This window comes from Hippoglossus hippoglossus, chromosome 20 (assembly GCF_009819705.1).
Source record: "Hippoglossus hippoglossus isolate fHipHip1 chromosome 20, fHipHip1.pri, whole genome shotgun sequence".
Lineage (NCBI taxonomy): Eukaryota > Metazoa > Chordata > Actinopteri > Pleuronectiformes > Pleuronectidae > Hippoglossus > Hippoglossus hippoglossus.
The window spans coordinates 1,012,739-1,040,731 of NC_047170.1; the positions used below are offsets into that span (position 1 = coordinate 1,012,739).

At 39.5% G+C, this 27,993-nt stretch overlaps 1 protein-coding gene across 1 annotated transcript in view; it reads right to left on the bottom strand.

Annotated features, from left to right (window-relative positions):
- Window positions 1–25,046, bottom strand: part of snx7 (sorting nexin 7) — a 42,500-nt gene extending 17,454 nt beyond the window's left edge. Inside the window, exons 1-7 of the mRNA XM_034571826.1 lie at window positions 24,860–25,046; window positions 15,624–15,812; window positions 14,932–15,042; window positions 13,470–13,628; window positions 12,531–12,729; window positions 11,671–11,870; window positions 8,903–8,989 (exon numbers count right to left, since the gene is read on the bottom strand). Coding sequence (XP_034427717.1) covers window positions 8,903–8,989; window positions 11,671–11,870; window positions 12,531–12,729; window positions 13,470–13,628; window positions 14,932–15,042; window positions 15,624–15,812; window positions 24,860–24,943 — 1,029 coding nt within the window. The 5' untranslated portion in view covers window positions 24,944–25,046. The remainder of the gene's footprint in view (window positions 1–8,902; window positions 8,990–11,670; window positions 11,871–12,530; window positions 12,730–13,469; window positions 13,629–14,931; window positions 15,043–15,623; window positions 15,813–24,859) is intronic.
- Window positions 25,047–27,993: the final 2,947 nt, after the last annotated feature.

Here is a 27,993-nt window from a genome sequence, read left to right on the forward strand (position 1 = left end):
ACATCTAACGTCAAGACAAACACTAATCTACTTACCTAGAGGGCTTCAAATCTAATGGCCATACTACCCTTTGCTTTTGATGTTTTGCCTGTCAATTTGTGTTATACTTTGTCAGTTACCAGCCAAATCCAACCTACACTTCATCTACCTGACGAGTGTCTGCCTGTATAAACATTTGTCTGTCCCGCTCTCCAACCTGCCTGCTTTCAGACCCCCCCCCCCATGTCTTCTCAGTCTCTAGCCCAGAACCTCAGTGAAACCAGCTTAAGAACTGTTGAAGGTTTTTTACAATAATGTGTGTGTAAATTTTAGATATTAATCAAAACACGGCAAGAGTAAGTGTTAAATATTAAATGTGTTTGTGGACCAGTGCTTCTTCAAACAGCATTTACAGCCAAAATAAGTATGCTATGTCCATTCCTAGATGGCCATCTACCTACTACTTTCACAGAACTCTGTCTGTCTGTCTGTGGAATGCATATCTTGCAAACCGTTCATCTAAGCAGCATCACACTTTGCATGTGTATTGTAAATTGCCAGAGAAAGTGAAGGGCAGAGTTTGGTGCAATTGGACATGTGATACATTCAATATTAATAAAAAAAGATTCAACAGGCGACCAACACTCTGTAGCAGTCACAGTGTGTTGGAGTGGCGAGGAGCAGCATGCTATCAGTCGGTCTGTGGACCGAGTTGAACCTGCATTTTTCTTATGTCCTTAGATAAACGACAGCAGTGGTCAGTAACTGGGTCAACCACGAGTCAAAATCACCACCAGATCATTTTTGATATTTTGATTATTTTTATTGCAACATATCTGACTGACACCACACAGACACACAGCACAGGCGTGGATCTCTGTCAAGTCAACAACATTCACAGAATCCTTTCCTGTTTGGCAATTTGTCTTCAAAGTAGAATCATACCGTTCGTTTTGTTGCTGCAATGCTTTATACTGACTAGAATTACAAAGCTTTTATTTTGAAAAGTTGCCAACTCGTCTCTGAAGATTGTGACGGTTGCGTAACAGACCTCTGAAATAACTGACAAGCAATGTGTGAACAAATATCACCAGTTCAGTAAATCATTCAAACTTATACATAAACAGTAATAAAGCAATTACAGTTTCATTTTATATCACTCTGTACCATAGACTGTTTATAAAAAGCTCTGCACACAACATCCAGCACGCTAACAATAAAAACTTGACAGTATATTGTAGAACTCACGAATGACCAGGAACAATTCTGAAGTAGCTCCAGTGCATTAACACAGGCCAAGAAATCAGACCATAAATTTACACCGTAAATTTGCTAATGAAAAAATATCAATGGAATAAAACTTATCATCCATGACGACATGAGCAATCCCAGTTCACAGTTTGAACTCACAGAAAATTGTCACTAACTCTGCAGTTCCTCTCAGCTGAAAAGGGTGTTTCCACCTTTTATAACTAATTGCTTTTGAACGTGGCCGAGTGTTATATAATTTATTTTCTTCTGCTTCCCCAGAGTGGCTATAAAAAGCAATGGATACTGCTTTTAAAAACAAGTTTTAACCTGAATATAAAATGATCCCAAGCCAGCCACACTGATCCTGTGCATCGACATAAATCAGCATAAAGCACGTTTTATTAAAGAGATACTGAACCAGAGACCCACACCAGATCACAAGGAACAGGAGGAGCCATGCGTTCAATCATTAATGGGCGAATGAATTAAAATACTAATATACTATACTAATCACGATTTAACTTCATTAATATACTAATTCAATTATAAAACAGTAAACTATTTAGTTATTTTACTACATTAGAGTGGTGAGAGCGTTTTGATTCCGTCCCCATACACGCTCTGTCTCTCTCTAAAGTATTCATACATATTCAAAATGAGATTGGGGACACAGCCTTTGTGCCAAGTGGACAAGCTGTCCCCAGTTAACTGGTCTTTCTTCTTAAATGTGTCCCCAAAGACAGATTATGACAGACAAGCCGGGGGCTTCTCAGCGGCCTCCTTGTTACTGCAGTGATATTGATCCAAAAAGGCGATATGGCCAGATAACATAGTGCATCTAGGCGCGTGCGTGTGCGTGTGTGTGTTCCATTATTTTTCCTCTGTAAAAAATTCTTTAGTTGGAACATATGGACCAAGTGCAGCATCACCAATAGTGTAGCTCAACACCAAAGGGTTCAGCAACTGTGTAATCTGACAGAGGTTTCATCATTAAGCGCACAGTAAATCAATGCATTAATATGACGGAAAATAAATAAATGTTATTTTCACAGTTAACAGACCGGTGCTGAGTTTACAGGCACACAAGTATCACAGTTTGGGTTTTGAAATATCCTAGTTATGTTTTGGTTATATTTCTCTACAAGATTTTAATATAAATTTATGTAATCATGTAAATTGACAAACTTGTTTCACTAACATTACTTCCCACCACAATTTATCATGATTCTCCATTTCATCAAAAATAAATCAAATTACATTTTTAAATCTGTTGCTTTTTTCATTTTGTCATCCTACATGGATGTCAGATAATATTCAAACAAGCATGGAACATGGTTTAACAGTGAGCTGCTAAATTAGAGCAACATTGCCATCTCCTGGCTGTAAGGGGTCATTGACACATACATTCTCTCTCTGGAAAGGTTGACTCATATAAAAAAGCTTAGTATTTCCTCTCCAATAAAAGGCCAAATAAATGTTGAAGAAGAGAGCGATTTTATACTGTGCTGTTTGAATTTCACATTCTCATTCAACTGGTCAGTACAGTTCTGTTTTCACGCTCAGACTGCTCAGTCATGGAATGTGCCGTCCAGTTACGACAGAACAGACTTCACAAACTTATCTGATCAGCTTCCCACTGCTGTGTCTCACTATTTTCTATGAGGACACACCTTAAATCAGCAAAAAAACATGTTAGGCTGGCTAGAGGACTATATGTATTCATTAGCGAGACACTTCGGAATGCAAACTGGAGGAGCAGGAGATTGAAGCACCAACCTTCTAGTTAGTGGATGACCCTCTCTACCTCCTGAGCCACAGCCGCAAAATAAATACAGACACAAATAATGTCAAAAAAAAGAGGAACATGTGGCTAAATCAAGTAAAACTGGGTAAAAAACAACAATGTTATAAGATGAATAAATTCATTAATCAACCAAAAAGAAGAAATACAAGTCATGGAATTAAATGCAATCACAATTGCAGTTAATTAAATTAGCAACTAAAGCTGTAATTGCCTCAGTGGTATTAATGAGGTCGTTTTAAAGATGCACAGTAACAGAAAGCAGGTCTCCCCAACTCTGTATGAATGTTTGGCACCTGCAGGATGTGCCAGGTCTAATGGGTAAAATGGTTTCCAGCATTTCAAGAAGAGCTGAGGCACTTTGTAAAATAGCTTTATAAATAAATAAGAATAAATCCTGATCCCTACCCATTGATTGAGCTGGAAGGCCAGTATATTGGTGAAGAGGGCAATGGTGTGTCCCATAACTATTTCAACTGATGAATATTAATGCACTGATATAATGCAGCTACAGGTTTGAGGTTGGAACTGGCTGCCCACTCATACATAACATCCCAATGCAGAGAAGAAAAATACAGCACATAAATATGAAATTTATGTTTTGTTTCATTTACCCAAATACAGACATATTTAGAATATCAGTCTCTATTATGGGGTAATTAACCGAACACATTTCAAAACTACCAGGGTCCATGTTTCTAGCAATGTAAAACATTTAAGGAGCTAAAGACCAGTTTTAAGGTGTTTTTCAAAAAGGTTAAATGATAGTTGTACATTTTGAGTGGCAGTATGAATAGAATCTGCACAACAATAAAGTACTATGTCATCTCGTTAAGTTAGTTAAAGGTCTAATCCCATTTGACCCCGTGGCTCTACCTCCCAAACCTCCGCCTTTGTTTTGTGCGTTCACGTGTAGGGATGTTATTTGTATATTATAGGTGTGTCAGTTTAGTAACTGCAAACAATAGCATTGGTTTATTTAAGATCTCAACAATGTTATTAATGACATCCCCGGCAAAACTGTCTCGTCTGTTTACATCGACGACTACTGATGAGGTGTCAGGTTTTTCGCAATGACTACTGATGATGTAACGGCTTCTTGAAGGGCTGTCCCAATTCGTAGGGGAAGATTTCAACCAGTACCCCTTGTGACTCCGTTTAAAGGGGCAAGATAACCCTCGAAAACAAGGGGTAGGGGTAGGGCCAAGGGGGGAAATGGGATTGGGCCTAAATGTGTACAATGAGGAGGTTATGTTGTTTTTATAAACAGTAAACAAGAACTGTGTCAAAGGTTTTTGTAATATCAATGGAAAGGGCAGCTGTGTATTCTGTTATCTAGTATTAAGACTATATTGTTTATAAAGTGCTGTTCCTCGGCCTGAAGGCAGACTGAAACAGAGAATACATCGAAAGAACAAGACAAGTATTCAAATATTTCGAGACAACACCATAGTTTTGGGATTGTGGAAAATTATTTAGTTCAAATCCATGATCACCTTCATGGAGAGGAGGACCATAACGGCTGGATTCCAAACTTGCCGCCATTGGCTGCAGCATTCTGCAGTGTGTGATGTTTCTTTTATGTTCTGGTGCAGGGCTTGTCCGTGGATCCCCCAGATCTTTGAGCAACCTGAAACTCCTGGTCAGTGGAGAAGGCCCTCTCTGCCCCTGTTCCCCCTCATGGACAAATGTTGTCCTTTGAACTGCGTCTGATGTTTTGGATGGCTATGCATTGGTAGCAGTTCTCTTTGTTTTAATTGTTGCTGCAAGGCATTTGAGTACCTGGTTGTGTCTCCACGTATACCTACCTACAACAGGTAAGGATGTGCCTGAGGGTAGCTGAGTTGAGCATAGTGGGCAGGGAAGAACGTCATCGGTTGCCCTAAGCAGGAAGCTTATCCTGCTTGCTTCCGTTCCTCACAGGTCCAGCTGATCTTCCTTTTCTATGTGCTCTCCCATTTCATCCACTGCCCCTGTCTGGCTTGAATGACAGCCTTTGCACATCTTGCTGCCTCATCCTGACCCCGAATTTCCAGGACAACCAATTTCCGTCGCTCTGCAGGAGATGCCTTGTTCCACAGGGGTCTACTCTGACCTACGCCCATACCTCCTCTTCCCTGCTGAACGTGGCCCACAATGTCAGCATTCTGGGGTGCTGCTTTTGCCTGTTGAGTTGCTTCATTTGGTGTCTATTTCTGTCCTGTTGTCAGTGACATATGGATGTGTCTCCGGACTCGGAGAGGGTCATCTCCAGTCTTGTCTTGGTGCATTTAAACTCCTCTACAAGACTTGAGATACTGTAGGCAGGTTGAGGATTCCGTGTCTATACAGGTAGATGTTGCTTGGACATCTTAAGACTCCTAACCATTTTCTCGCATTGGAGCTGATCCTTCTCTCCATGTTCTCAACTCTTGTGAAGGGAACGTCAACTACTATAAGTGGCCACATCAGTCAGGGTAACAGGCCAAACTGTGGGCACCAGAAAACTTGTGGACATGATAGGCAAGTACCAATATCATCAACTTGGAATATCTGTTAATATAAAACTTTCTTTTTTACCTCATAAATGTCACTGAACATCAGCTGTAGTGGCATGTAATCTGCTGACATGGAAAGGAGTGGAATGTTTAAAAGAATTAATATGATGCTCCACCCCATATCGGAAACATTTAGCCCGTCTTAAGGGAAAATCATGGTCGAGGCGTTCTTTTCATAGCATTACGGTTTAAAATTTTATAGAAAATAAGGACAAAACCTCATCTACGGACAAGTTTTCTTTTTATATTAATACGATATGACCACCTTCAGCACCTTCTTTTGACCAAACTATCCCAGGAAGTAAATGAAATTGACATTTAGATCAGATCTGAAAGATTCAGCAAATTACAACAACAAAAGAACTAAGAAGCAAAAGGATATATATTTATATTTTTATTGACAGGTCATTCTGTCAATAAAAATATATATTTTTTAACAAATAACACTGGTGGCCTTGCTGCTTCAAAGAAGGTGTATTTTCATACACGCTGCTTCAATCATAAATAAAATTTAATTTGTATAGCCCATATTCACAAATCACAATTTGTCTCATATGGCTTCAGCGCTGCTTGTGGCCACATGGTTTCTTTGACAAAAAGCTCTCTCGGAAACAGTAACAAAGGCATCTATTCCACTACTCCCACCTCATTAGCACTGATGTGTTCAAGGCACAAGACGACTGATATGCATTAGAAGCTAAGGGACTGAATTAAAGCCACACACACACACACACACACACACACACACACACACACACACACACACACACACACACACACACACACACACACACACACACACACACACACACACACACACACACACACACACACACACACACACACACAGCTAATTAAAGTGTGAATAGAATACAAGTCTGTGGGGGAATATCTCAGTCCTCCTTAATTAAAATTTCACAGAAGGATTTTGATATCAGCTGGGTGAGGGGACACACACCTGCACGGTACACAACACTGCATCAACATCTACACCAGAGACAAAGACTGGTTCACAGCTAGATGCAGTGGCAAAGAAAGCATCTGCAGCAGCACGATTAGGAAGGCTAGATCTAATTATTATCAGTCAGTTCTTTCTGCCTAGGATGATTCTGCTGAACTTTTAAAGAACTGTAACATCTTGTCACAAAAACCCTGTCCCACCTCCATCAAAGAAATATATGATACCATTATTGATAGATCATCAGTGATTGAAGCGTTGAATCCCCATTTCCTCTCCTCCAGTCTTTTATTTAAACCTGCCTGTGGTAAATTGTAGACAATTATATATCTGTCCAGTAGAGAGACGACAAACTCAATCTGACTGTAAATGTTCTTTTAGTTTGAACATTAATGCAGATGTTTACATGATCTGCTAGTATTTAAATTAGGTATTTTACCAGATTTTATGTACACCCGGTGTTCATATGTTTCTCCTGTGCTCACACTGCAAACCTGTTGAGACCTGGTACTAAGATCTATCCTGAGAGATCAAAACTCAAGTAGTGAGTTCAACTGTTCACACCTTGAATTACTGAATCTGTCTCCTGTGAGACCTTGTGATCATATCTCACTTCCCCCGCTCTATATGTAAATGAGATACGTGAAGTATGTCATTTGTGTTTGTGAAGACCAAACGATTGTGTTTTAACCCAGTCGGAGTATAAAAATGTGTCCTATGACAATATTTTGGTGTGTCTCTGTATCAGCTTGAAACAATGCAAAATCTACTATGACGAAAGATCTTACCAATTTGAAATAAAGATTAAAAAATAGGTGGTCAGTATTGATATTGTGCTCGTGCAACATAACTGTTCCATACGAACCTTCAATTGAAAAATATATAAAACAAATTACGTTCAGATACCATTAAACAGCCGTGTCATTAATAGTTTTTAATAATATCTTCTAACAGGGTGTATGTATCATCAAGTATGAGTGAGTGTAAAATCGCTGCGCACAGAGCGCACTGGAGATCACTCACAATACACAAGGAAAACTATTCACTTTCAAACTTATATTTCCACTTATATTTATATATGACCATTTATGGTTGAATGTGGGCATTTATAGGGTGGAATATGAGCCAGATCCACATACACGTGTTTCCAGGTGGACTGTGATTTGTGCGCAAAGATGTTTTTTTGCGTCGGCTTTTGTGCGCTTGTACACTTCTAGTATGAATCCTATGCTCTGATTTATAAATGAGGCCCCAGGCCCTTACAATTGAAAGATTGTGGCCACATGCGTCTCAGACCACCGCTGAATGTGGCGTGTGATCAGATCTCAGGACGGATTTTGATGCCCGATCTGAATCTGTGTTAAGATCTGATCACTCTGTCCAGGTCAAGAAGATGGTAGACTGTGCTTTAAATGGTCTCCTCTTCATTCCATCCACAGCTGTCTTGAATGACTGTGGACTGAGGAGGGGACTCCTTCCTGTGTTTACTAATAGCTGCTAGCTGCTGCTACCTCGCTGGTTTAAAACTCTTGCCTGTAATTATTATTTCCACCATCAATGTGACTTTGATGCATTAACACCTTTACTGTCATGTGGTCAATCTCTATCAAACTGCAATCCAATCACCAAAAACACATTTGAATACAGATATAATTTAGCTCACATCCTTAACTTGACCTTTAATGCTAACTTTTTAACTTTTTGCATTGTAGTAGAACCTTTAAACTAAGATCAGATGTTTATTCTGTTTCTACAGTCCAATATCGAAACGTCCTCTCTTAGCAAAATCCTAGAATCATTCCTTTATATACGCCTTCTGTTGTTCTGTGTGTGTGTGTGTGTGTGTGTGTGTGTGTGTGTGTGTGTGTGTGTCTCTCAATTAGAATGTCTCATGAAATAATGATTGAAAATAAAATATAAACTCACACATTCATAGACAAACCCCTCTAGTAGAGTGTTTAAAAATAGCTCTGTCCTTTGCTTGGCAAACTTTCTGTTTTCTTTCTTTGTCTCCTGACATTTTGAAAGCGCGTCATCTTCTAAAAGGGATATGGGATTTTTCATTACTCCACGATTAGCTGCTGGGCTTACAGTGTAAAATAATATTGACAGCTCGTATTCCCACTGAGCTGAGGACTGACTTCCAGTCGACAAGCCTGGATATTTAGATAATCCTCCCAGGAAGCCTCCCCACCTCCAAATATGAGGCGAGTGTGGCCCTGTGGGAGAGCCCACACTCCATGCTTCACTTTATTACACCTAATCTCTGGGAAAATGACTGGAGGACACACAAACACCTTGGCTGGCTCAGAGGGACACAGAGGGGGGGGGGGTGCTTCAGATTGTCTGTGTGTGCGGATGTGAAATCATACTTACTTCCTCTTGTTCACCTTTTCTGGAAGCCAGAGCCTCATTCTTGGCTTCAAACTCAGCCTGGACGTTGTCTCTGCGTCTCATCACAGTCTAGAAAATACCGGTAAAATGTTACTGATAAAACTTGCTCAAATCACTTTATTTAATCTATCTTGGTGAGTCTGAATATTGCTAATATTTACACAAACATCCTTTAAACGCTCTCTAACATCACTTTCAAGGGTGCTAAAAGGAACTGTACAATGACAATGTCAGTGAACGGCCTGGAAGTGTTGTTCTCATCCAAATTATTAAGATATTTCCAGGAAATTTTCAATGACATCATAGTGTGTGACTCTACAGCTGCTTTCAGACATGCACCGACCTCCAGTAATTCTCTGGATGAGGTTGTATGTATGCACATGAATGTCCAGGTGAGAGCATCCAGACTTCCTGCTGAGTTTTCCAGACAGTCCTCTAGTAAAAACTAAAACCTCTACTAAAAAGGAGCCCGTTTGAGATCCTTTGCAAGATTCACTCATCGAGTGGGTGTGCTGTTGACGCTTTTAAAAGGCGACAACAAAACTGAAAAAAAAAAGAAAGATTGCAAACATCTCAAGATGAAAACGTGCGCCGAATTAGAAAACACTAAGGAGGATGTCAAGAAAGCTTTTAGTGAGATGAGCAGATGCTGGTATCGAGCTGAGAACAAAAACACATGATTTCCGCAGAGGAATTAATACGATATGACCACCTTCAGCACCTTCTTTTGACCAAACTATCCCAGGAAGTAAATGAAATTGACATTTAGATCAGATCTGAAAGATTCAGCAAATTACAACAATAAAAGAACTAAGAAGCAAAAGGATAGATGCTACACACATGTTACACCCATAAATACTAATCGTAGGGTTATTCATTATAACAACCAGTCTGACAAAGCTTAAATATGATGGATACACAAGTGTTCCTGGTCTCTCTCTCTCTTCTCTCTTCGACCACAGAAACATAATCTTTTATCTTTGAGTGTGACAACTGATCAAAAGTTGAAGAAATTCCCTCAGGCAGTCTTATCACAGAGATATCACATTCAAGAGGCCCAAAAATTGATTTTGGAGGCCAACATGACCGCGACCTTTGACCACTGAAATCGAATCAATTAATCAGTGAGACCAAGTGAAATGTACCTGACGTAATGAAATTTCCAACAGGTAGTCTTAATATATCACATTCACAGGGACGTGAGGCCACAAAGGTGACAAAATTCCCTCAAGGCTTTGCAGAGATATCGCATTCACAAGGCATAAAATGTGCGTTGTAAGGTCACAGTGACCTCGACCTTTAACACCAAATTCTATTAAGGTGATCGTTGAGTCTAATAGACGTTTTTACCAAATTTAAACAAATTCCCTCAAATTAATCTTAAGATATCACGTTCAAGAAAAAAACATAAAGATACTTTTTGAGGCCACTGTGACCTTGAACTTTGACCTTTGGCTACCAAAGTGTTCTAATCTTCGAGTCCGAGTAAATGTTTGTGCCAAATGTAAATGACTGTGGCTGAGGGGTAGAGCGGTCGTCCTCCATCCAGAAGGTCAGTCGGCAGCTCCATCTGCATGCAGAAGTGTCCTTGGGCAAGAAGCTGAACCCTGAATGGCCCCTCATAGATGTTGAATGCAAAAATTGGAAGTCGCTTTGGATAATAGCGTCAGCTAAATGACATGTAATAATAATGAAATGAAAGGACTCCTGAATGGCGTTCCAGAGTTATCACCTTCACAGGGCAAAAACTGTGCTGTGTGAATACTTGCACCAAATTTGAAAAGATTCCCTCAAGGCATTCATGAGATATCGTGCTCATGAGAATGGGACAGACAGACAGACAGACTGGCAGATGGACAGACGGACAATCCCAAAACATAATGCATCCGGCCACTGGTTATGGCCGGCCCGGAGGCATAACAAAGCCAAACAAGTGTTGTTAATTGTGTAATGTTATGTTGTTTGTGGGAACCAGGCAAAGCTGAAAAGAGCTTTGTCTGTCATCAATGTCAAATAATTAAAAAATGTGTGAGTATTAAAATCTCACATTTTCTAGTCACTATAGTGAAGTGGCTCTAAGAATTGCGAGAGATGAGAGATTTGAATTGACTGCTACAAAATGTGCATCCTACCGAGGCCAGTGAAACATTTCTACATCCAATAAGTGGATTATCACTTAATTCATGTTCCTTCAGGATGAACTGTTATCACTTTCCGTTTCTGTTGATTCATTCATTCATCCATCACTATCATCACATCACCATTTCACTCTGTTCAGTAGTTTGCTTTATGACAAAAAAAACCTAATAAACAAATAGCATTCCCATTAGCTACTCTTCTGGTTTTTGCTTAGTTCTAATTTGCAAATGATCATGGTAATAAGAGTAATTACTAAGCATGAGCACGTTTACATAGTCAGTGTGAGAATGACAGAATGATGATGACTTGTTTGACTAGTGGGAAAGTTGACGACTGAACTAAACATGACAGGTGTTGATTTATCATCCTTATACGGAAATGAGCCTTTACATGCACAAGCAGATGGATGTAGACCAGGTGAGATTTGCCGTGCTTCACTGCATAAAGCTGTGTATTCCCAGCTTTGATGAGCATGACAAGTCTTATTCGTACAGACAGCTCCCACTCGCACATGAAGAACTTCTGTGCCTCCTTTGATAAATGATGCCATTAGTCTCCTCTCTCCCTTCGTGGGCTGGGTTTCAGATGTGAGCAGTGTGGTCTTAGCTCACCTTCAGTGTCTCAGCACACAGGATGTACTCGTGCAGGGCAGGGGCCAGGACCTCGGACAGATGCTGGTTGTTCTCTTCGGTTTCCTTACTGCAGCGTTCCACACAGCTGGCCACGGCCTTCAAGGGTTCCCCCAAGTCCCCCTCTGACCCTGCCCACTGGACATACACGGGGCCATACTGCTTCAGCTCGTCCAGATACTCTGGAAGCACAGAGGACTTTTAAACAAACTTGATGTTGTATTAATAATGCAAATATATAAATATTGTGTTAATAAATCCAGCGCCTCTTTCATTTTGGTTTCTTTCCATTGTGATGTACTACCTGGATCACACTCCAACACAGCAGTTATTAGATATTAGAATACTACTTCCACCCTATGTGCTGAGCAGAACTCTATTACTGTGAGTATTTGCAATCACAAAAAACAAAAGGCTGTCTATAATCTCAATGTTAACGTTTGTACAGTGTTTTGGAGTTTGTAAAGTGTTTGTTTGTTTGGGTTGAAATTCAAAACACACTGGGTTTAACATTATCATTTACGTGGACGGAATGATGGATATATGGAATCAAAAGTTACTGAGACACAAATGTGTCCAGTCAGAGCTTTTTTTCTCTTCTTTACCTTGTAAAATATATATATATATGGAACATTTTTGGTATTGCTTTAAAAAATATATATTTTCTTCCTTATTTATTTCCTCAACTGACTGAGTGTTGATACCATGGTCCTAACTTAGCAAATCAGTGCAGAGCCCCTGATCAACTCCCTGATATGAGGAAGATTATTTGACACTTGAAACTAAAATATAATAATCACAAAACCTTCTCAATAAAGTACTCAATAAGCATGCTGCAGTACCTCTCTGTTCTTTGATAATCCTCTGGGTGACTTTGTCCACAGAACAGATCTTGTTGCTGAAGTCCTCCACATACTCCTGCATAAAAGTGAACTCCTCTGGGCGGCTCTTCAGGCCTCGTACCGAGTTGGCCACTGACCTCACCGTTTCTCCCATCCTGCTCAAGAAGCCTGGACCCTGTTTCTTGTGGGACGTCAGCTCCTGTAGGAGGTCATAGCACAGGGCTTAAATTAAATTGGGTACCAGTGTTGAACCAGTTTCAAAATGTTCCTACTGGTTTAATCTCATGTCTGATTGTCAGTCTGTTTTAGCATAAGAGTGGAAGCAGTGGGAATAAGGCATAACCTGAGTCACCCAACAATACACCAACTAACACCTTTAAATTGCTTAGTGGACAATGTCACAATGTCAATTTGCACTTTGAGTAAGAAGCTTTCTTGGTCATTGCGCCTCTGTGACAAACTGGTAAGAATGGCAGCAAATGTAGAATTTATTTTAACTGTTAAAAAAAACATATTTTCAACATTTTTTATCAACCCCAGGGCTTTATTGTCCATGCAAGCTAGTGATGCAATAAAAATCACCAGACCGACTCATTTCCGTTTCTGCGTTGACCGGGTCCTTGAGATTAGGGCTGCACGACATTAGGAAAGCGTGCAATATGTGATAACGTTGTTGAATATTGCAAGATCATATGACTCGCAATTAATAAACAAATGCTTACATATGCGGTGTTAAAGTCTTTCTGCTTTGGGTTTGCTGCTAACATAGACCCCATACAGGGAGTAGTCTATGCAGACACTGAAAACAATAAAGTTCAAGAATGAACTGGCGGCTTTTAGCCCTCTGCTTTTGATTAAATTAATGACAGAAAACAATAGTTGTCATTAAATTGTTGAATGTGCACAGAGACTCTCTTAGTGCATGTGTGCATGTGTGACCTGTGCGGTGAGGAAGACGTTGAAGTGCTGGCTGAAGGACAGGATGGGATGCTCAGAGATCTTGTTGAGGAAACGGTGCAGAGCTTTCCTCCTGGTCTCGATGAAGTCGTCGTTGAATCGTTCCACCATGCCTTTCATCACAAACTTCTCCGGCAGCGGCTGTGGAAAGACCAAAACTGTGTCCTAAGTCAAAGAGCCAAACAATGATGGTAATGATGGTGACATATTTCCACATGGCCAGCACATTATTTGCTCTCCTGCACATAGGGAACTTCAACTTGGATGGTGTGTTGTTGCAGTTAGAACTGACTTATTTTTTTTTTTTACTGTGAACTCAATCAATATATGTACATTCTAAAAGGACTGCCATAAATAATGATATATCTTGACTCTTTTCATCTTTTATACTAGTTGTTAAACATGACTCTAAGTAAACATCCCTTTATATATATTGTATGTCAGACAAAAAAATCTTACACCCATATTCACATATGTGTGATTTACATAATTTGAAATGTAAAAAAGTGTATACAAATAAAAGAGCAATATCAGAAAAAAACATGCTTAGAAGGATAAAGAAATCTGAAGCCAAAGAATAATCTCTTTTTCTGCATTAGAGAATCTTGGACTAAATAAATTGTTACTTTGGTCCAAATGGTTGGATTTTCTGACACACTTTGCATAAAAGGAAAAAGAAAAATTGACAGAAAATTAAAATCTGCAGTCTCATTTCTTCAACACAAACTCAAGCACTTAAAGCAAGGGTTAGTAATCCTGGAAAAGTTAGCAAGAGCAGACTACACTTTGAAAAAATGCAACCGATACATCCCATCCTCTCCATCGACCCTCTCGTCAAAGCTACGCCCATATGAACGTGCACTGTGTAACAACTGCAGGAATACAACTTTTCCGTGACTCGCTCGCTCACTCACTAAGTCGCCTCTGCTTCGTCGCCTTTTTTCCTTTTCTTTCTTCTTTTATCTCATTAATTGATGACTATCTGGACATAAAGGGGATTTCAACAAATACAATAACAAACTGTTTCAGAAACAACTTACCAAATCTACCTTTAAAGACATGCAATTAGTATGGTCCTGTCTCAGACCCATAAAAAACACCGCCTACCACACTACCCAAGATATCAAAAAATCTACAACTTAATAGATAGAAACGTTTTTTTTCTGTAACACACAGACTTTAATTGTGTAAAAACATCACATCTTACCTCAACTAAGTTACTCCTCCATTTTCTAATGTAACCAAAACAAAAGTAATGATTCAGAAAATAATTACAAAAGTAAGACAAAGATCAACTCCAAAAACCCTGAGTGCTTTGGAAAATGGCTGACAGTAACATCAAGTATGCACGACTTGTGGTAAATGAGCTCTGGTCTTGTCCCAGTGGACTTGTGACGTAGCCCACAGATGTGTTCAGCAGATGATGCGGTGGGCTAATACATACGTGGACAATGAGTGTCGGGTGGTTTTCCTCCAGTCTGCTCCTGAGCCACAAGAAGTCCTGGTAGCGTCGGAGTACCTCATACTCACTGGAGTCAAACTCACTCCGCGTAGTCTGCAGAAAGAAGCTGTCAAATCACTACCCAATCACCACACTGCATAGCCTACAAGACTGATGTCAATCTTCTGATTTTCACAAAATCATAGAAATAAGATGTTTTTCCTGTTCTTAGGAAAGTAATAACATGTTAAGGTGCTGGTGTGGTGATTACATAGGGACGGAAACAGAGGGAGCAGTGTCTCAGTCTTTTAACCAACACCTAATATAGATCAAATAAATTATTTATGATCATATGGTAGGAATGACATGATCATGATGTCATTATGACATATAGTGTAGTAATTAATAAACTTTTGCAACCAATAGAGACACGAACTTCTGAGTGTTTGTTGCCTCATCTGTAGCTTCTAATGTCCATGTCTGACCTCCATCTCCTGCAAATCCTAACAGGTTAGCACACCCCTGTATCTGTCCTCAACATCAGCAGAGATACTGTCATTGTCTCAAGTAAGAAAGTTGATAGAAATGTTGCTTTTACTCTGAGTTATACAAGTAAGAACATTGACTGTATGTCACTTGATGGATGCAGTCCTTTTACTATGCTGCATGTACACGGCCATTTACGACATTCTCACCTTGGTCAGGACCCTGTACATGATGAAGGTCTCGATGGCAGTGACATGGCTCTCCGGGTTGTCGACAGTGATGAAGATGTCTTTGGTGTTAGTGTCCTGCTGCTCTTCCTCATCCTCCTCCAGTCTGTACTGGTTGACCATGGAGCTGGGAGAGTTGGGCATGGAGCTTCCATCTGCCAGGGATGTGTTCTGAACCAGTGAGGCAATGACACTGTAAGTGTTCAGTTGATTTCCATGTGAACAACAAAGAGCAACATCATGACTGTTTTCAAAGAGATACTCAACATATAGGGCATTATCCATATGTGTAAGTCACAGTGTATCTGTGAGAGCTGGCTGTTTAACTTACCTCTGACTGTTTAACAAGTTTGCTTTTGGTCTAACAACACATGTATGAACAAGGATACCAGCAAACCCCAGTATACAGCACATGTATCACTTCCTGCATGTGCTCCACCTTCACTGTGCCATTCATGGTTCTTGACTGTTAAAAATGTGCTTGACATAACTTTTCTAAAACTAAATGTAGAAATGCTTTACATTTTTTTGCCAGGAAAATGCCACAGAAGCTCTGATATCACATCTTATTACCAACCAATGTTCATAAAGTTGAGCATGTGAGAAAATAAGACTGAGCTGACCAAGTGGTTTCCTTCCTTCACTTCTGACTGGACAGAGAGGAAAGGAAGTGCTGCAGCTGATCACCACATCACTAACCCCACAACAGGATTTGGGTGTCTTTTATTATGACTATTACGCATTGTTATGACAGTTTCATAAACCTTCACACAATATTGGTGGGATGTTGTAAGTATTTATGGTCGCTAGCATCTCTGCTGGAGGTGACCAGATCATCTGGTAATAACAATATGACATTAATACAGGCAACAGAATAACCTATTCTTTCCCATCTGCTTTAGCAAATAGAATTTGGCTTCATCTGATCTGTCCTGCCAAAACACCATCAAAGCAAGCTTGATTAGACTTCCAAAAAAGGTTTGGCTGCAGTGTCACTGTTCCTGTTTTTCCTCCGTCTCAAAATACAGAAGGTATATTATTATTTGGCGCTATACAAATACAATTTAATTGAATAACAAATGATCTACCGTATATTACATTTATATGATTTGACTATATATTTACATGTAGGGAAGGAATTCACACTAAGCAGGTCACTATGTTTATTTATTTCCTTTTCTTCCATCTACCCAGCCAAATAAACTTATTCACTTACCAATAGAATGATAGAAGAGCAGTGCTACCACCCTGTATAAAGCATCTCTCTGCTTGCACATCTCATTCACACACTGACAGCATCAGACACTTCACCACTCATTGACAAATGGCATATTGTCTGTTTAATCATTATAAGTGTTCAAACAACAAGTCATCATTTTAAAGATGTGTCCAAAATGATTTATTGGCTTATGTAATAATTTCCTGCAGTCTCCAGTGATTGGCTATTGGTCCTGGCCTCATGGACATTGTTGAATCTAGATAGTTCAGCCTCTTTGTCAAAACGAAATACAATTTTCACTTTTTCCTCACAGCACAACTATTGTTTCTCAAGTTTTCTCTGCTGAAACGCACACATTAGTTAGACGCAATTAGAAACCTGTCCACCTACATTACATTGTGGACAAGTCGTCCAGTTAAATATTATTGATAGATCGATATTGTCCTTGTATATTTGTGCTATGATTGGTGTATTCTTAATGAGCACTTCAGGTTTAACCCACAGCCAAAGCACATCTTGAAAACTCAATCAGGCCAAGTGTTGGTCTACCCCAGATGTTTGTATTTTGTAAATTTGATAATTTCTACTCAGATGAACACGGAGGCCACAATTATAACTAGTCAGGTACTTGTCAAAGTAAGTGGCTGATTACAGTATATTTTAGATTACTGTGACTATTCCGACTTTCAGAACTGAGGATTGTGCACCCAGTTCATTTTTTACAGCTAACTCTGCGAGCCATCTGGACCCTTTTCAATTTGTAAACCTATGCAGATGTTGTGCGAAGCAAGAATTTGAATGAGGCAAAAAAAACCTCAGTAACAAATGAACTGTATAACTCTATTAATCTACACATGCTGAACCTACTACCTGTCACACTGACTATATTCACTTCAGACAGAAACTGTTGCTATCCTTAACTCTGAACCCACTGTAACAGAAACATCAACAGGAGAATAAGCATTGATTCAAGATTAGAATGTTCCAAGCAAGAAATCGTAACAAGGTCAAAGCTGACAGCAGCGACAGCACTCATTTTACACGATGAAAACTTCATGCATGCATCCATCTCCAGTACCTTAACCCTTGTGCTTTGTGTGATGAATGGGTCAAATTGAGCCGTTTCAAATTTGGACTAAAGCAAACACAATTTTAAAATATTTCTACAGCCTGAAATCAGCTTGTTTTCTGTGAAAAACACAATAAATTATGAAGTACGGATACTCCCACACATTCATGGCCTTCATACAATGTTAAGGTCAATGTGACACAGAAATGTGCACACACAGAGAGAAACTCACTCACTCAATATTTAGTACTTCCTACTATTATTAATAACAATAAACTCAAAATCTTACTTTTTGCGATAGCATAAATTAAGATTTAAAATGTGTCTTTTTTAACTCAGGAAGAATTTTTGAAAAAAGAACTTGAAAGATTGACTAATGTAAAAAAATAATTGCTAGATTAATCAATGAAATCATAATCGTTATTCAGTTTTCCTTGGAAGCACAAGGCTTTTTTCACAGTGGACTTTATGTTGTCACACTCAAATGATACAGTTTATGCAAACAGTGGTGAATTAAGAGTGAGCTGCCTGCAGGCCTGTTTCCTGTAACAACAGCTAAGAAGCTGCTGAGGTCAGCAGTCATGCCTCGCTCCACAACGACAAACACATCATGACTTTTCTCTCCCTGATAACTTGGTTATCATGTGATCATACATATGCAACAGGGATCTCTCACTCTATCTCCTGTTGAAAAAACCACAGTCTCCCATCAGCGTTGTTGGAAATGCAGAAATATGTTGTATAGTTGACCTTTACTGAAAACAGCAACAAATTTCCAAATTATATTCAAGAGTAACCATGACCAACATCTGTGTCTTTGGGATTAAGTGGTTGTTATGGTAACAGTCTGAGGTGAGGGGCAAAGAGTGATTTTACCTGTTTTCAGACACCACAGATGTGTTTGCTATGTGTGGCAGATGTGACCAGAGCAGGTGGAAAAATGTTGGTAGCTACAGCTTCCTGCTGCACACATTATATTAACACACGTTAGACTACCCTAGTTTAAGGTGACTACTGTAGGCTAACGTTAAGTGTTGCCAGAGCCATGTAGAGAGTGTGTTGCCACCACAGTTAAATGTAAAGTTAACTAGGCACTTGTTTATGTTGCCTGTAAGATGGGCAACTATTTAAGTACACCAAGATGAGGCACCGAAATCTACACTGTGATTCGGTCCGGTCGGTACTGGCTGTCTAGGAACTAGATTGACACTGAATTTCAGTACCTAACGCTAATTACCACTCAAAAGAGTGAGGCTCTCCAATGTTGAGCTAGTTTGAGCAAGGGGTGGGACTGACCTCTACAGAGTGTGAGGATTATGAAGGTTAATTAAGCGGTGTAAAATGATTAATAGAACACAATAATTTACAACTTTGCAGAGGTTATGTTTACAAATTCTCACATTACTCCCCTCAGTATGATGTCCATTTTATCTAAGGAAGTTTTGTCTGTGCAAGTTTTGTCTGAGGCCATTTTGTCTAATGCTGTTTGATCAGAGGAAGATTTGTTTGAAGAAGTTTTGTCGGAGGTGGTTTTGTCTGAGGGAGAATTGTCTAATGCTGGTTTGTCTGAGTCCATTTTGTCAGATGCCATTTGGTCTGAGGAAGTACTGTCCGAAGAAGTTTTGTCTGAGGACGTTTTGTGTAATGCTGTTTTTACTGAAAAAAACCGAATTGTGTGAGAAAGTTTAGTCCGAGGAAGTTGTGTCTGAAGAAGTTTGTTTGAAGAAGTTTTGTCTGAGGAAGTATTGTCCGAGTACATTTTGACTGACGTTCGATGGAGCAATTCTTATGAACTTATGAACAAGCTGCAAGCAGCGATGGTCAGGCCCTCGCAGTCTGCATGCAGTGCTGCGGCTGCAGTGTAGTTGTTGAAGGTTAGTTGACACGGCTTGGTATTGAATTATGCGTTTACACATTGCATGAAGGACTTTAATGTCACTGTTGAGGCATATATCCTGATGCTAGTAGGTGGTGCAATGACTATGCTGAATTTTGACATGTTAATGTCCTCACTCCAGGTCATCAAATATGTTAGTCAACTTCACCAACTTCCTGTAAATTTAGGGTATTGGTCCAAGAAGCCTTTTTGTAAGTCTGGCCATGATACATATACCTACCGATTTTCATACAATATTCATAACCTATCATCGACCATGTCTAAAGGGTCTTCTGACCAAATTTCAGCTCGATTTGGTCAACCTGCTAGGAGGAGTACATCACAATATAAAACATGACCACTTAATCCAAAATAGCTGACTTCCTGTTTGGAAAGGGGATGTCTAGACATTTTGTACATCTGGTACGTCATACATATGACCCAAAATGTTCATGCACTGTTGATGTGTTAATTGGGCACTCCAATACCTGAAAACCATTTCACATGTAAATCTCTCAAACATCTGAATTTTGTCCAAAGTTTCAGCAAATGTGATGCATGTTTAAACCGCCAAATATCATTGGGAGGAGACATAAATAATGATTCCTCGAGTTTCAATAGGGTCGTCGCAGAGGTTGCTGCTAATTAGCACTTTTGAGTTGTTATGGTGAACTCCAACATTTGGACGGGTGTTTAAATCCACTTGATGAATCTAAGTCCAATAGATAAGCAAGGTAGGCTCTTCTATGCTTCCACAAACTTCTTAGGAAAATATCTGACACTTCAGCTACTACATGTTCACCAGTTGCTCCCTTACTAACTGTTGTTTACTGCTGAGCAGGTATGTGCACAAAGGATCTTAAAAGCTTTTCTATAAAAACAGCTGTCTGACAAAATGAGACTGGGGTGTTAACACTGGGTCTTCTTTATGTTTTATGAAGACTGTAATTTGCAGTGATGCATTTTGACTATTTTGTAATTGATTCACTATAGAAATAAGAACAAATTGATAATTAATGTGCATATTAGTTACAGCACTACATCAGCTAGACCTATTTCCATTTTGCTAACATGCAAATGAATGCAAATATTGACCCTAACTTTTTTGCCAGTGGCAAAGAGGAAGGTACTGTTTGACAAACTTGGCCATGGGAGATGTGGCTGGATAGCTAACCGTTCCAGTTATCCTGTCAACACTAGTTTTTTTTTTTCTATCAGGGTGAGGAAAGCATTTCAATTTTATCATGTCCTTGAGGATCACATTGGACACGTCATTAACCTATCTAATGTGATGGCTAAATCTGCTGCTGTTTGTCTGTCAGGTATCTGATGTCAGATGGCAATGATGATGCTACTTGCATCTAGTACATACACTTTACATACATACAGTTTATAGAACCTGAGATGTTGCATAATTTGTTTGTTTATAGCTTCATGATTTCATGTTGTAAGGAGCATCAGCTCTTTCCACATTTGATAGCTTAACAAATATTTCCCTTGTCTTATGTTTACCTTCCATGTTCTGACACCTATCGCCAAATACCTGAAGGGGTTTTGCACTTTTACCTGAATATTCAAATGTCAAGGCAGGTGTCTGTTCTTGCAGAGTAAGACAAATGCATAGTGTTTGCACATAATGTAAACTTTTATTTTAAACAGCAAAAGTAGCTCCACAGCAGCAACTTAGCTCCTACAAATTCTCCTTCTGAATGAGGTTTCAGCATCTTAGCTCAGAATCAGAATTCAGAATGTGGTCTTGTGAAAGCTGCTTGCAGGACACCCAATTTCAGTTGAAGAGCGTTAATTTAAACCAAGAGCATTTGTGCCTCCACCTCATCTAATTTACCAGACACTGGGAGAAAGGCTGAATGATTCCAGCTGTGCTGACACTCTGGATTCTCTTTTTCATAATTACTAGACACACTGACTTGTCTTTTACTAGGGCTGTGCTCAAAAAATCGATATGGCAATATATCGTGACGTCCTCCTTGCTGATGCATGTATCGATGCAGATGCTACTGTATCGATACAGCATCAAATGCTGTGACGGCAGTCTTGAAAACAAAACATCACCTATGGTGCAGTGCACAATAATGCCAATAGGTGGCAGCATAGGCAAAAACAGCACACGTCTCAATTCAAAACAAACATGGAAGGAAACAGTGAAAAACTGGCAGAGTTATTGCACGTGAAATGCATTCCGCACAGTCTGAATTTGGCCGCTCAAAGTGCACTCAAGACACCCACTGTTTCCCGTAAACTGGGAAGAATTCGCAGCATCATTGCTTTTTTTAGGAAAAGCACAATTGCAAGCCATGCCCTGAATGAAAATCAGAAGCTACTTAATCTCCCCGAGCACAAGCTCATGACAGATGCAGCTACAAGATGGAACAGCGCCTGTGAAATGTTGGAGCGCTTCTTAGAGCAATTTGCGCAGCATTACTCTCCACTGAGGTGCGGAAGAATGCCAAGGAGTTGTGGACCTTAACTGAAGCGGACCTGGCCTGTGCTGAAGATGTGCCTAAAGCCCTGAAGCCGCTAAAAGTTGCAACACTCGTAATGACAGAAGAAAAGACCCCTACGCTGTCTGTTATAGCACCGCTGCATGCCCAGCTGTGCAACGGGCGCTCATGTCCAAGCAACAGACTCTGCACTTACGAGGGACATTAAAACACTCCGGGGATCTTGGGAAGAGATACGTGAGCGACAGATCCTTTCTGTGCATCGCTTTTTTTTTTTAAATTGTAGAATTGTAAGTGTTTTGAGTAGTGCGATCGTTAAGGCTTTGCCTTTGTTGTTATATGGAATAATAAAGAACAGCTGTTGTAGTGAATTCTGTGCAGGACATGGTCATTATTCAAAAGCAACGTGTTTCGTGATACGTATCGTATCGTGGCCTCTGTATCGTGATACGTATCGTATCGTGAGGTTGTAGGCAATACCCAGCCCTATCTTTTACTACAAAAAATATAATTTGTCAGTTCTTTGGAAAGACCAATATTCTGCAGCTACTTTTCTTTACTGGCCAGTCCCCATGGTGCTTGTGTGAAATGACAGGTGTTCATCTGTGACCTGATAGGTGTACAGCCAGAAGTGACTAACCTGAAGGATGCTAGTCTAGGGCTGGGCAATAAATAATATCCAGAATTATCACAGTATAATTTTCATCAATAGCAATATAAAAAAGTTTCATGATATATCGATATATTGCTTATGCATTGTGCAACTGAAGTGAGGAGTTATAATTCATAAATTATCTACCTCAGATTGGTAAAATTTGTTGCTGTTTAACAAGTAATTCTCTGCCCAAAAACAAGGGTTTAAAACCACAACCCTGACTGAGGAGCAAAAATCACTCATAAGAAATAATAAAGTGACATTTTACAGATAGTTATTGCTAACAACTGAAATATAAAGTATCTTGATAACATTTTTTTAACGGTACACAGAGTTCTTACTTGAGAGAGAGAACTGCACTGATGCCAAAACTGCAGATGAAGCTATAAGGTCTGACTGTCTGCTTGGAAGGTAAAAACATTATGGACCACAGCGCGAACATGTGGCAAATAGTGCTGCAAATAGCGCTAAATACACCAAGTTAGAGATGTCTTATGTTAATATGAGAAGTGTAAAAAGAATTTGGTTCATGGAACAGCTAAAATCTGGAAATATTGCGTGTATTTATTTTTCTACTATATTCATCATGACTTTGCACTTCTGTGATAAATGCGGTGAGAACTGGTGAAGTAAACAGATGAGAATCTGTTGACAACATTGACTGCTTTTTTAATTATTACATAGAAGTGGCCACAAGTTTGAGCTTTGCAGATTAGGTGGTCAACCAAACGGCAGTACATTTCCTGCCAACCATCACTTTTGCCACTGACAACACTAACTAACCTTTTCTCACAGTGGTGACATTTGACACTTGTTTTACTTGTCTATTGTTTTCCAGACTAAATATAAGATCCCCTCATGAGGACTGTGACCCTGTACCTGGTCTTGGAGCCAGTGGAGTTTTGATTTGTGACCAAGTTTTGATCAAGATTTGTTTGAGACCTCCCTTTGTTCACATTTTGACCTTCATGTAAATCGAGCTCAGAAGAAACACACACACAAAGAAATACACTGAATAAAGCCATTCACCCTTATCCTGCAACTTTGCTAAAGCCCTCAGACTATGTTCATTCATAGCGATTATCACATCGAATACACTATAGGAATTTATTGATTCATAGTAGATATCTAAATCAAGGCATGTGTTCTTAGGATATAATTTCAAACTACTTAACAACTTTTTGATCCATGTCTCTGACATACTGACCCTAAAATACATGAATATGAAGCCACTGGTGGAAAAATGGCTTATTACTTGTTTAAGTGAAGTACTGGCTACTTTCAAATTCCATATAGAAATGGCATGTGTACCTGTATTCAGTATAATACAGTAATGACGTCAACAATTACATCCATTATACTTGACATATAAAACATTACTCTTGGCCTTTCGAAGATGTATTACATCATTTAAATTCTGCAGCTACATCATCTACCAACAACCACCGATTCAACCAACCGTGGGGATTCAGGTTCAAATCCATTTGCCTAACAGGTAAAGCTGGGCGAGGAGTTAAAAAAAACTAAAGCCGGAATGAAAAGGAGAACCTAAACATTGGTCAAGGTACTTTTAAGTGCGTTTCTACATGTGCAAAGTTGTGTTACATGTCAAATAAACACAAAACTGTTGAAAAACCGAATGGAGTTTTGTGTTGGTCTCTCCATAAAGGCGCTTCACAGCAATAAGCAGACAGGACAGTCGGGTCCTAAGGTCAGCTCATCAGCTGATCCAGGACCTGTGGTTTCCGTCTTTCTCTACGTGACGATACACGGAAACTATCTCCACACACACAAGAGAGGAGTAACTTGTAATCTTCTACAAGCTGACGTTAAAGCGGCGAGTCAATGAGGTGAGTCGAATCCACGTAGCAGCGAAGCCAGCGGAACAATCCGAGCGTCCGAAGCTCTCGGGTTCCGCTGAAGCTCTGTGTGTTTACCTTGCTGAAAACCTCCAGGTCTTCGTCCTCGTCCAGGTCCAACATGTGACCGGTGAAGTCCGCGGGGACCGTCTGTCCGCTCATCGCGCTCTCAAACTTTCTAAATGAAGTGAACTCATCGGACAGACCTGAGAGAAAACTACCACAACTTCGGAGCAGCGGAAGCACACGGGGAGCGACTGGGGGCTGCACTTCCTCGGATGCACTTCAAAATAAAAGCCACCCAGCCACAGCCAATCCGAGTGCAACGAGTCATTAGTCACCTCAATTATTTGTCTTGTTTGTTTGTTTTTGTCGTGCAGGCTCTTGTAATGGGATACTACTAGTGTATACACACGTTCTAACAATAGAAAATCAAAGTATCCGTTTTTTTTAATTTGAAACAAAATACCAGGACAAAAATATCTGTTTAAAAGTTTATGTTTTACTACAACAGTTGACAGAGCTACCTCTTGACAATATTTTGTGTTGTACCTTAAGAACCATTGCAGGAAATCGGGTGGTTTTCCACAGCATTTTATTTCCAATAAAAAAAAAAACAGCATCAGGGAATTCTGGGTTCAAATTTGTATATTCAGTAGTTCATTTAAGATTTTCAGTAGAGGAGGAATTACATATTTTCCTTTTAGAATGTTTTATTGTATTTGATAGGCTAATGTGATTTCAGAGTGAAACAATGGTTCATATGAAGTGATGAAATGATAAAAAGTGAATTTGGTGTGTGTTGAGGGATTGACCTGTCCAGTCCCAGTGTGTAGGATTTAAGAGGATCTGCCCTAAGAAAGGATACTCAGTCTAGCTAACTATTGAGTATCTTTGGTTAAACTTGAGGCATGTTCTTTAATTAGTAGTTTAAAGTAATGCTTTTATTTTCACAAAAAAAAAAAGTACTTCTGGTGTACTTTTGGTGATATTATTGCTCTTGATACATGTGCAGGCCTGAGCGCGCAGATGCGGAAGGATCAGTGCAGAATTCACTCCCTGTATGATTCATGTGGGAGAGACTGGCCAGGGCCGGCGGCAGGCTGCAGTACTGTTGTTTTCCACAGCAGTCAACCCACTGAGAGGAATCCATGGTGGAGATGATCTGCACTGTGAGAGTGTCCTGGGGTGAAAAAGTAAAGTAACTATGGAAAAGGAATGATAAACATGAAAGTGAGATGTCACGAAGTGAGATGTCGCTATTGTGTCAAAGACAGACTGACAGACAACATGTCTCTGCTCTGAGGGGATAATAAGTCCTCATTTTCCCAGTGTGGTGTAAAAATTGCAGAAGTGAATGTTACTGGGCAGATGGAAAAAAACAAACAGAGGACTGACTGAAATTCAAAACCAACTGAATTACACATGAAAAAACACATAAATATAGTTATTTAATTAATATTTTTGATATGTGCACTAGTAAATTATGTCAGATATATCCTGTACAGTTAGCCTGCTCTGCAAAGTTTTAGATGCAAAAGTTTAAAAATTCAAAGTTAGATTCCCATGTTAGGATACTGTGCATTACGATAAAAAAATTGTCTTTTTTGTAATGTAGTGTAGGATATATGAAGTGGCACCAATGACAAAGGGTTAAAAACTTATTATAATTTAAAAAAAAACAGTTTCATTTAGTTCTCTTTCATAACAAAACATTTTTTAAACCGTATAACTACACCATCCCATTTCCCCTTAGGAACACTACTAAGCAGCATGGACATACTGAGCCAACCCCAGTAGAGGAGAGCAGTGTTAAAGAATAAGATGGTACCCCACTACTAGTCATGACAGCTTCATCCACTCAGTTGAGGATGAATGGACAGATATTAGAACAGCAGATGTAAAGGCAACTCAACTCACTTTCCCCACTATCACCGCCATCGAAACCAGTAAACATACACCCCCACATCATAAATCCTTGTGTTGCATGGGGATAAGATCAAGAATGGAACATGCAAGCATGTGGCAGAGGGTATAACAGAGGGTCTCAATTGGGAGAAAGGTCTCATTAAAGACAGGTCCTGGATGGAAAACAAGTACAACAAGATGTCAAAATGTGAGGCTCTGGAGACTGCCAAGCAGAAGTTCACAGCTCTTGCCACTAGGCTACAGAGATACACCAGAGAAGATGAGACCAAGAGAATAAATGTCTCCAAAGACAGCATAAACTAACCAGCTGTGAGGGAACAACAGAACATGAATACATGAGGGGGACTAGACACTGGGTGGTGGTTGTTGATGGAATCTAGTGAATGAGGATTTGAATTGAGATGCTTAGTCTCAGCTGGACCAGGGCACTGGAGACCAGAGATGATTGGGGAGGAGGACAGCTGACAGTGAAGGAGAGGCGAACAGATTCGAAGTGAGGCAGCAATGACATTATTGGCTTATTGAGATCACAATAAAAAACTGATTGGATTACTATAAACACCAAACAGATTAGAAGAGGCAAAGAGAATATCAGAGAATTGTGAATAAATGCAACATTGTCTTACACTAAGCTTCACAAAAACATTGTTGCCTACAAGAGTGCTGTATTCTACCAATCCTCATGATACCATAAAGATTTAGCTTCACTGTAAATAGGTCTGAACTTAATATTTTAACTAATATCTGTTAAAGTTTTTTTTGCAGTTTTTCCTTACTCAAAATTGATCTAAATAGTGATAAGCGAATTGATTGACTTCTGATTCTAGGCCCAGAGAATGTTGTTCTGTATCTGCAAAATGATGTTCAAAAACTCCAATGGCTATTATATTTACAAAATATCTCGTACTGAATTTAATATTGAAAATGATCATCTTCACATGTATTTAACACACACAGTAAGCTTGCATCATGTCTGTTCCCTTTCGCTTTGGAGTTTGAACTCACAAGTAATGCATTCATATTAATGTGGCAGTTTGTTTTCTTTTAAGACTTCATTTACTGAATTTTTTATAAAGAGTTTATTTATTTATTATTTTATTAACTCATTATGTAGCTAAGGAGCTAGAGCAGGTTGTACACTTACCAGAAGGTCTGTGGTTCGATCCTGGGCTCCTCCATTCCACATGCCAAAGTGTCCATGGGCAAGATACCGAACCTTAAATTTCCCCTGATGGCTGTACTGGCAGAGTCTGAATGGTGTGTGATAGAAAAAATGCAGCATA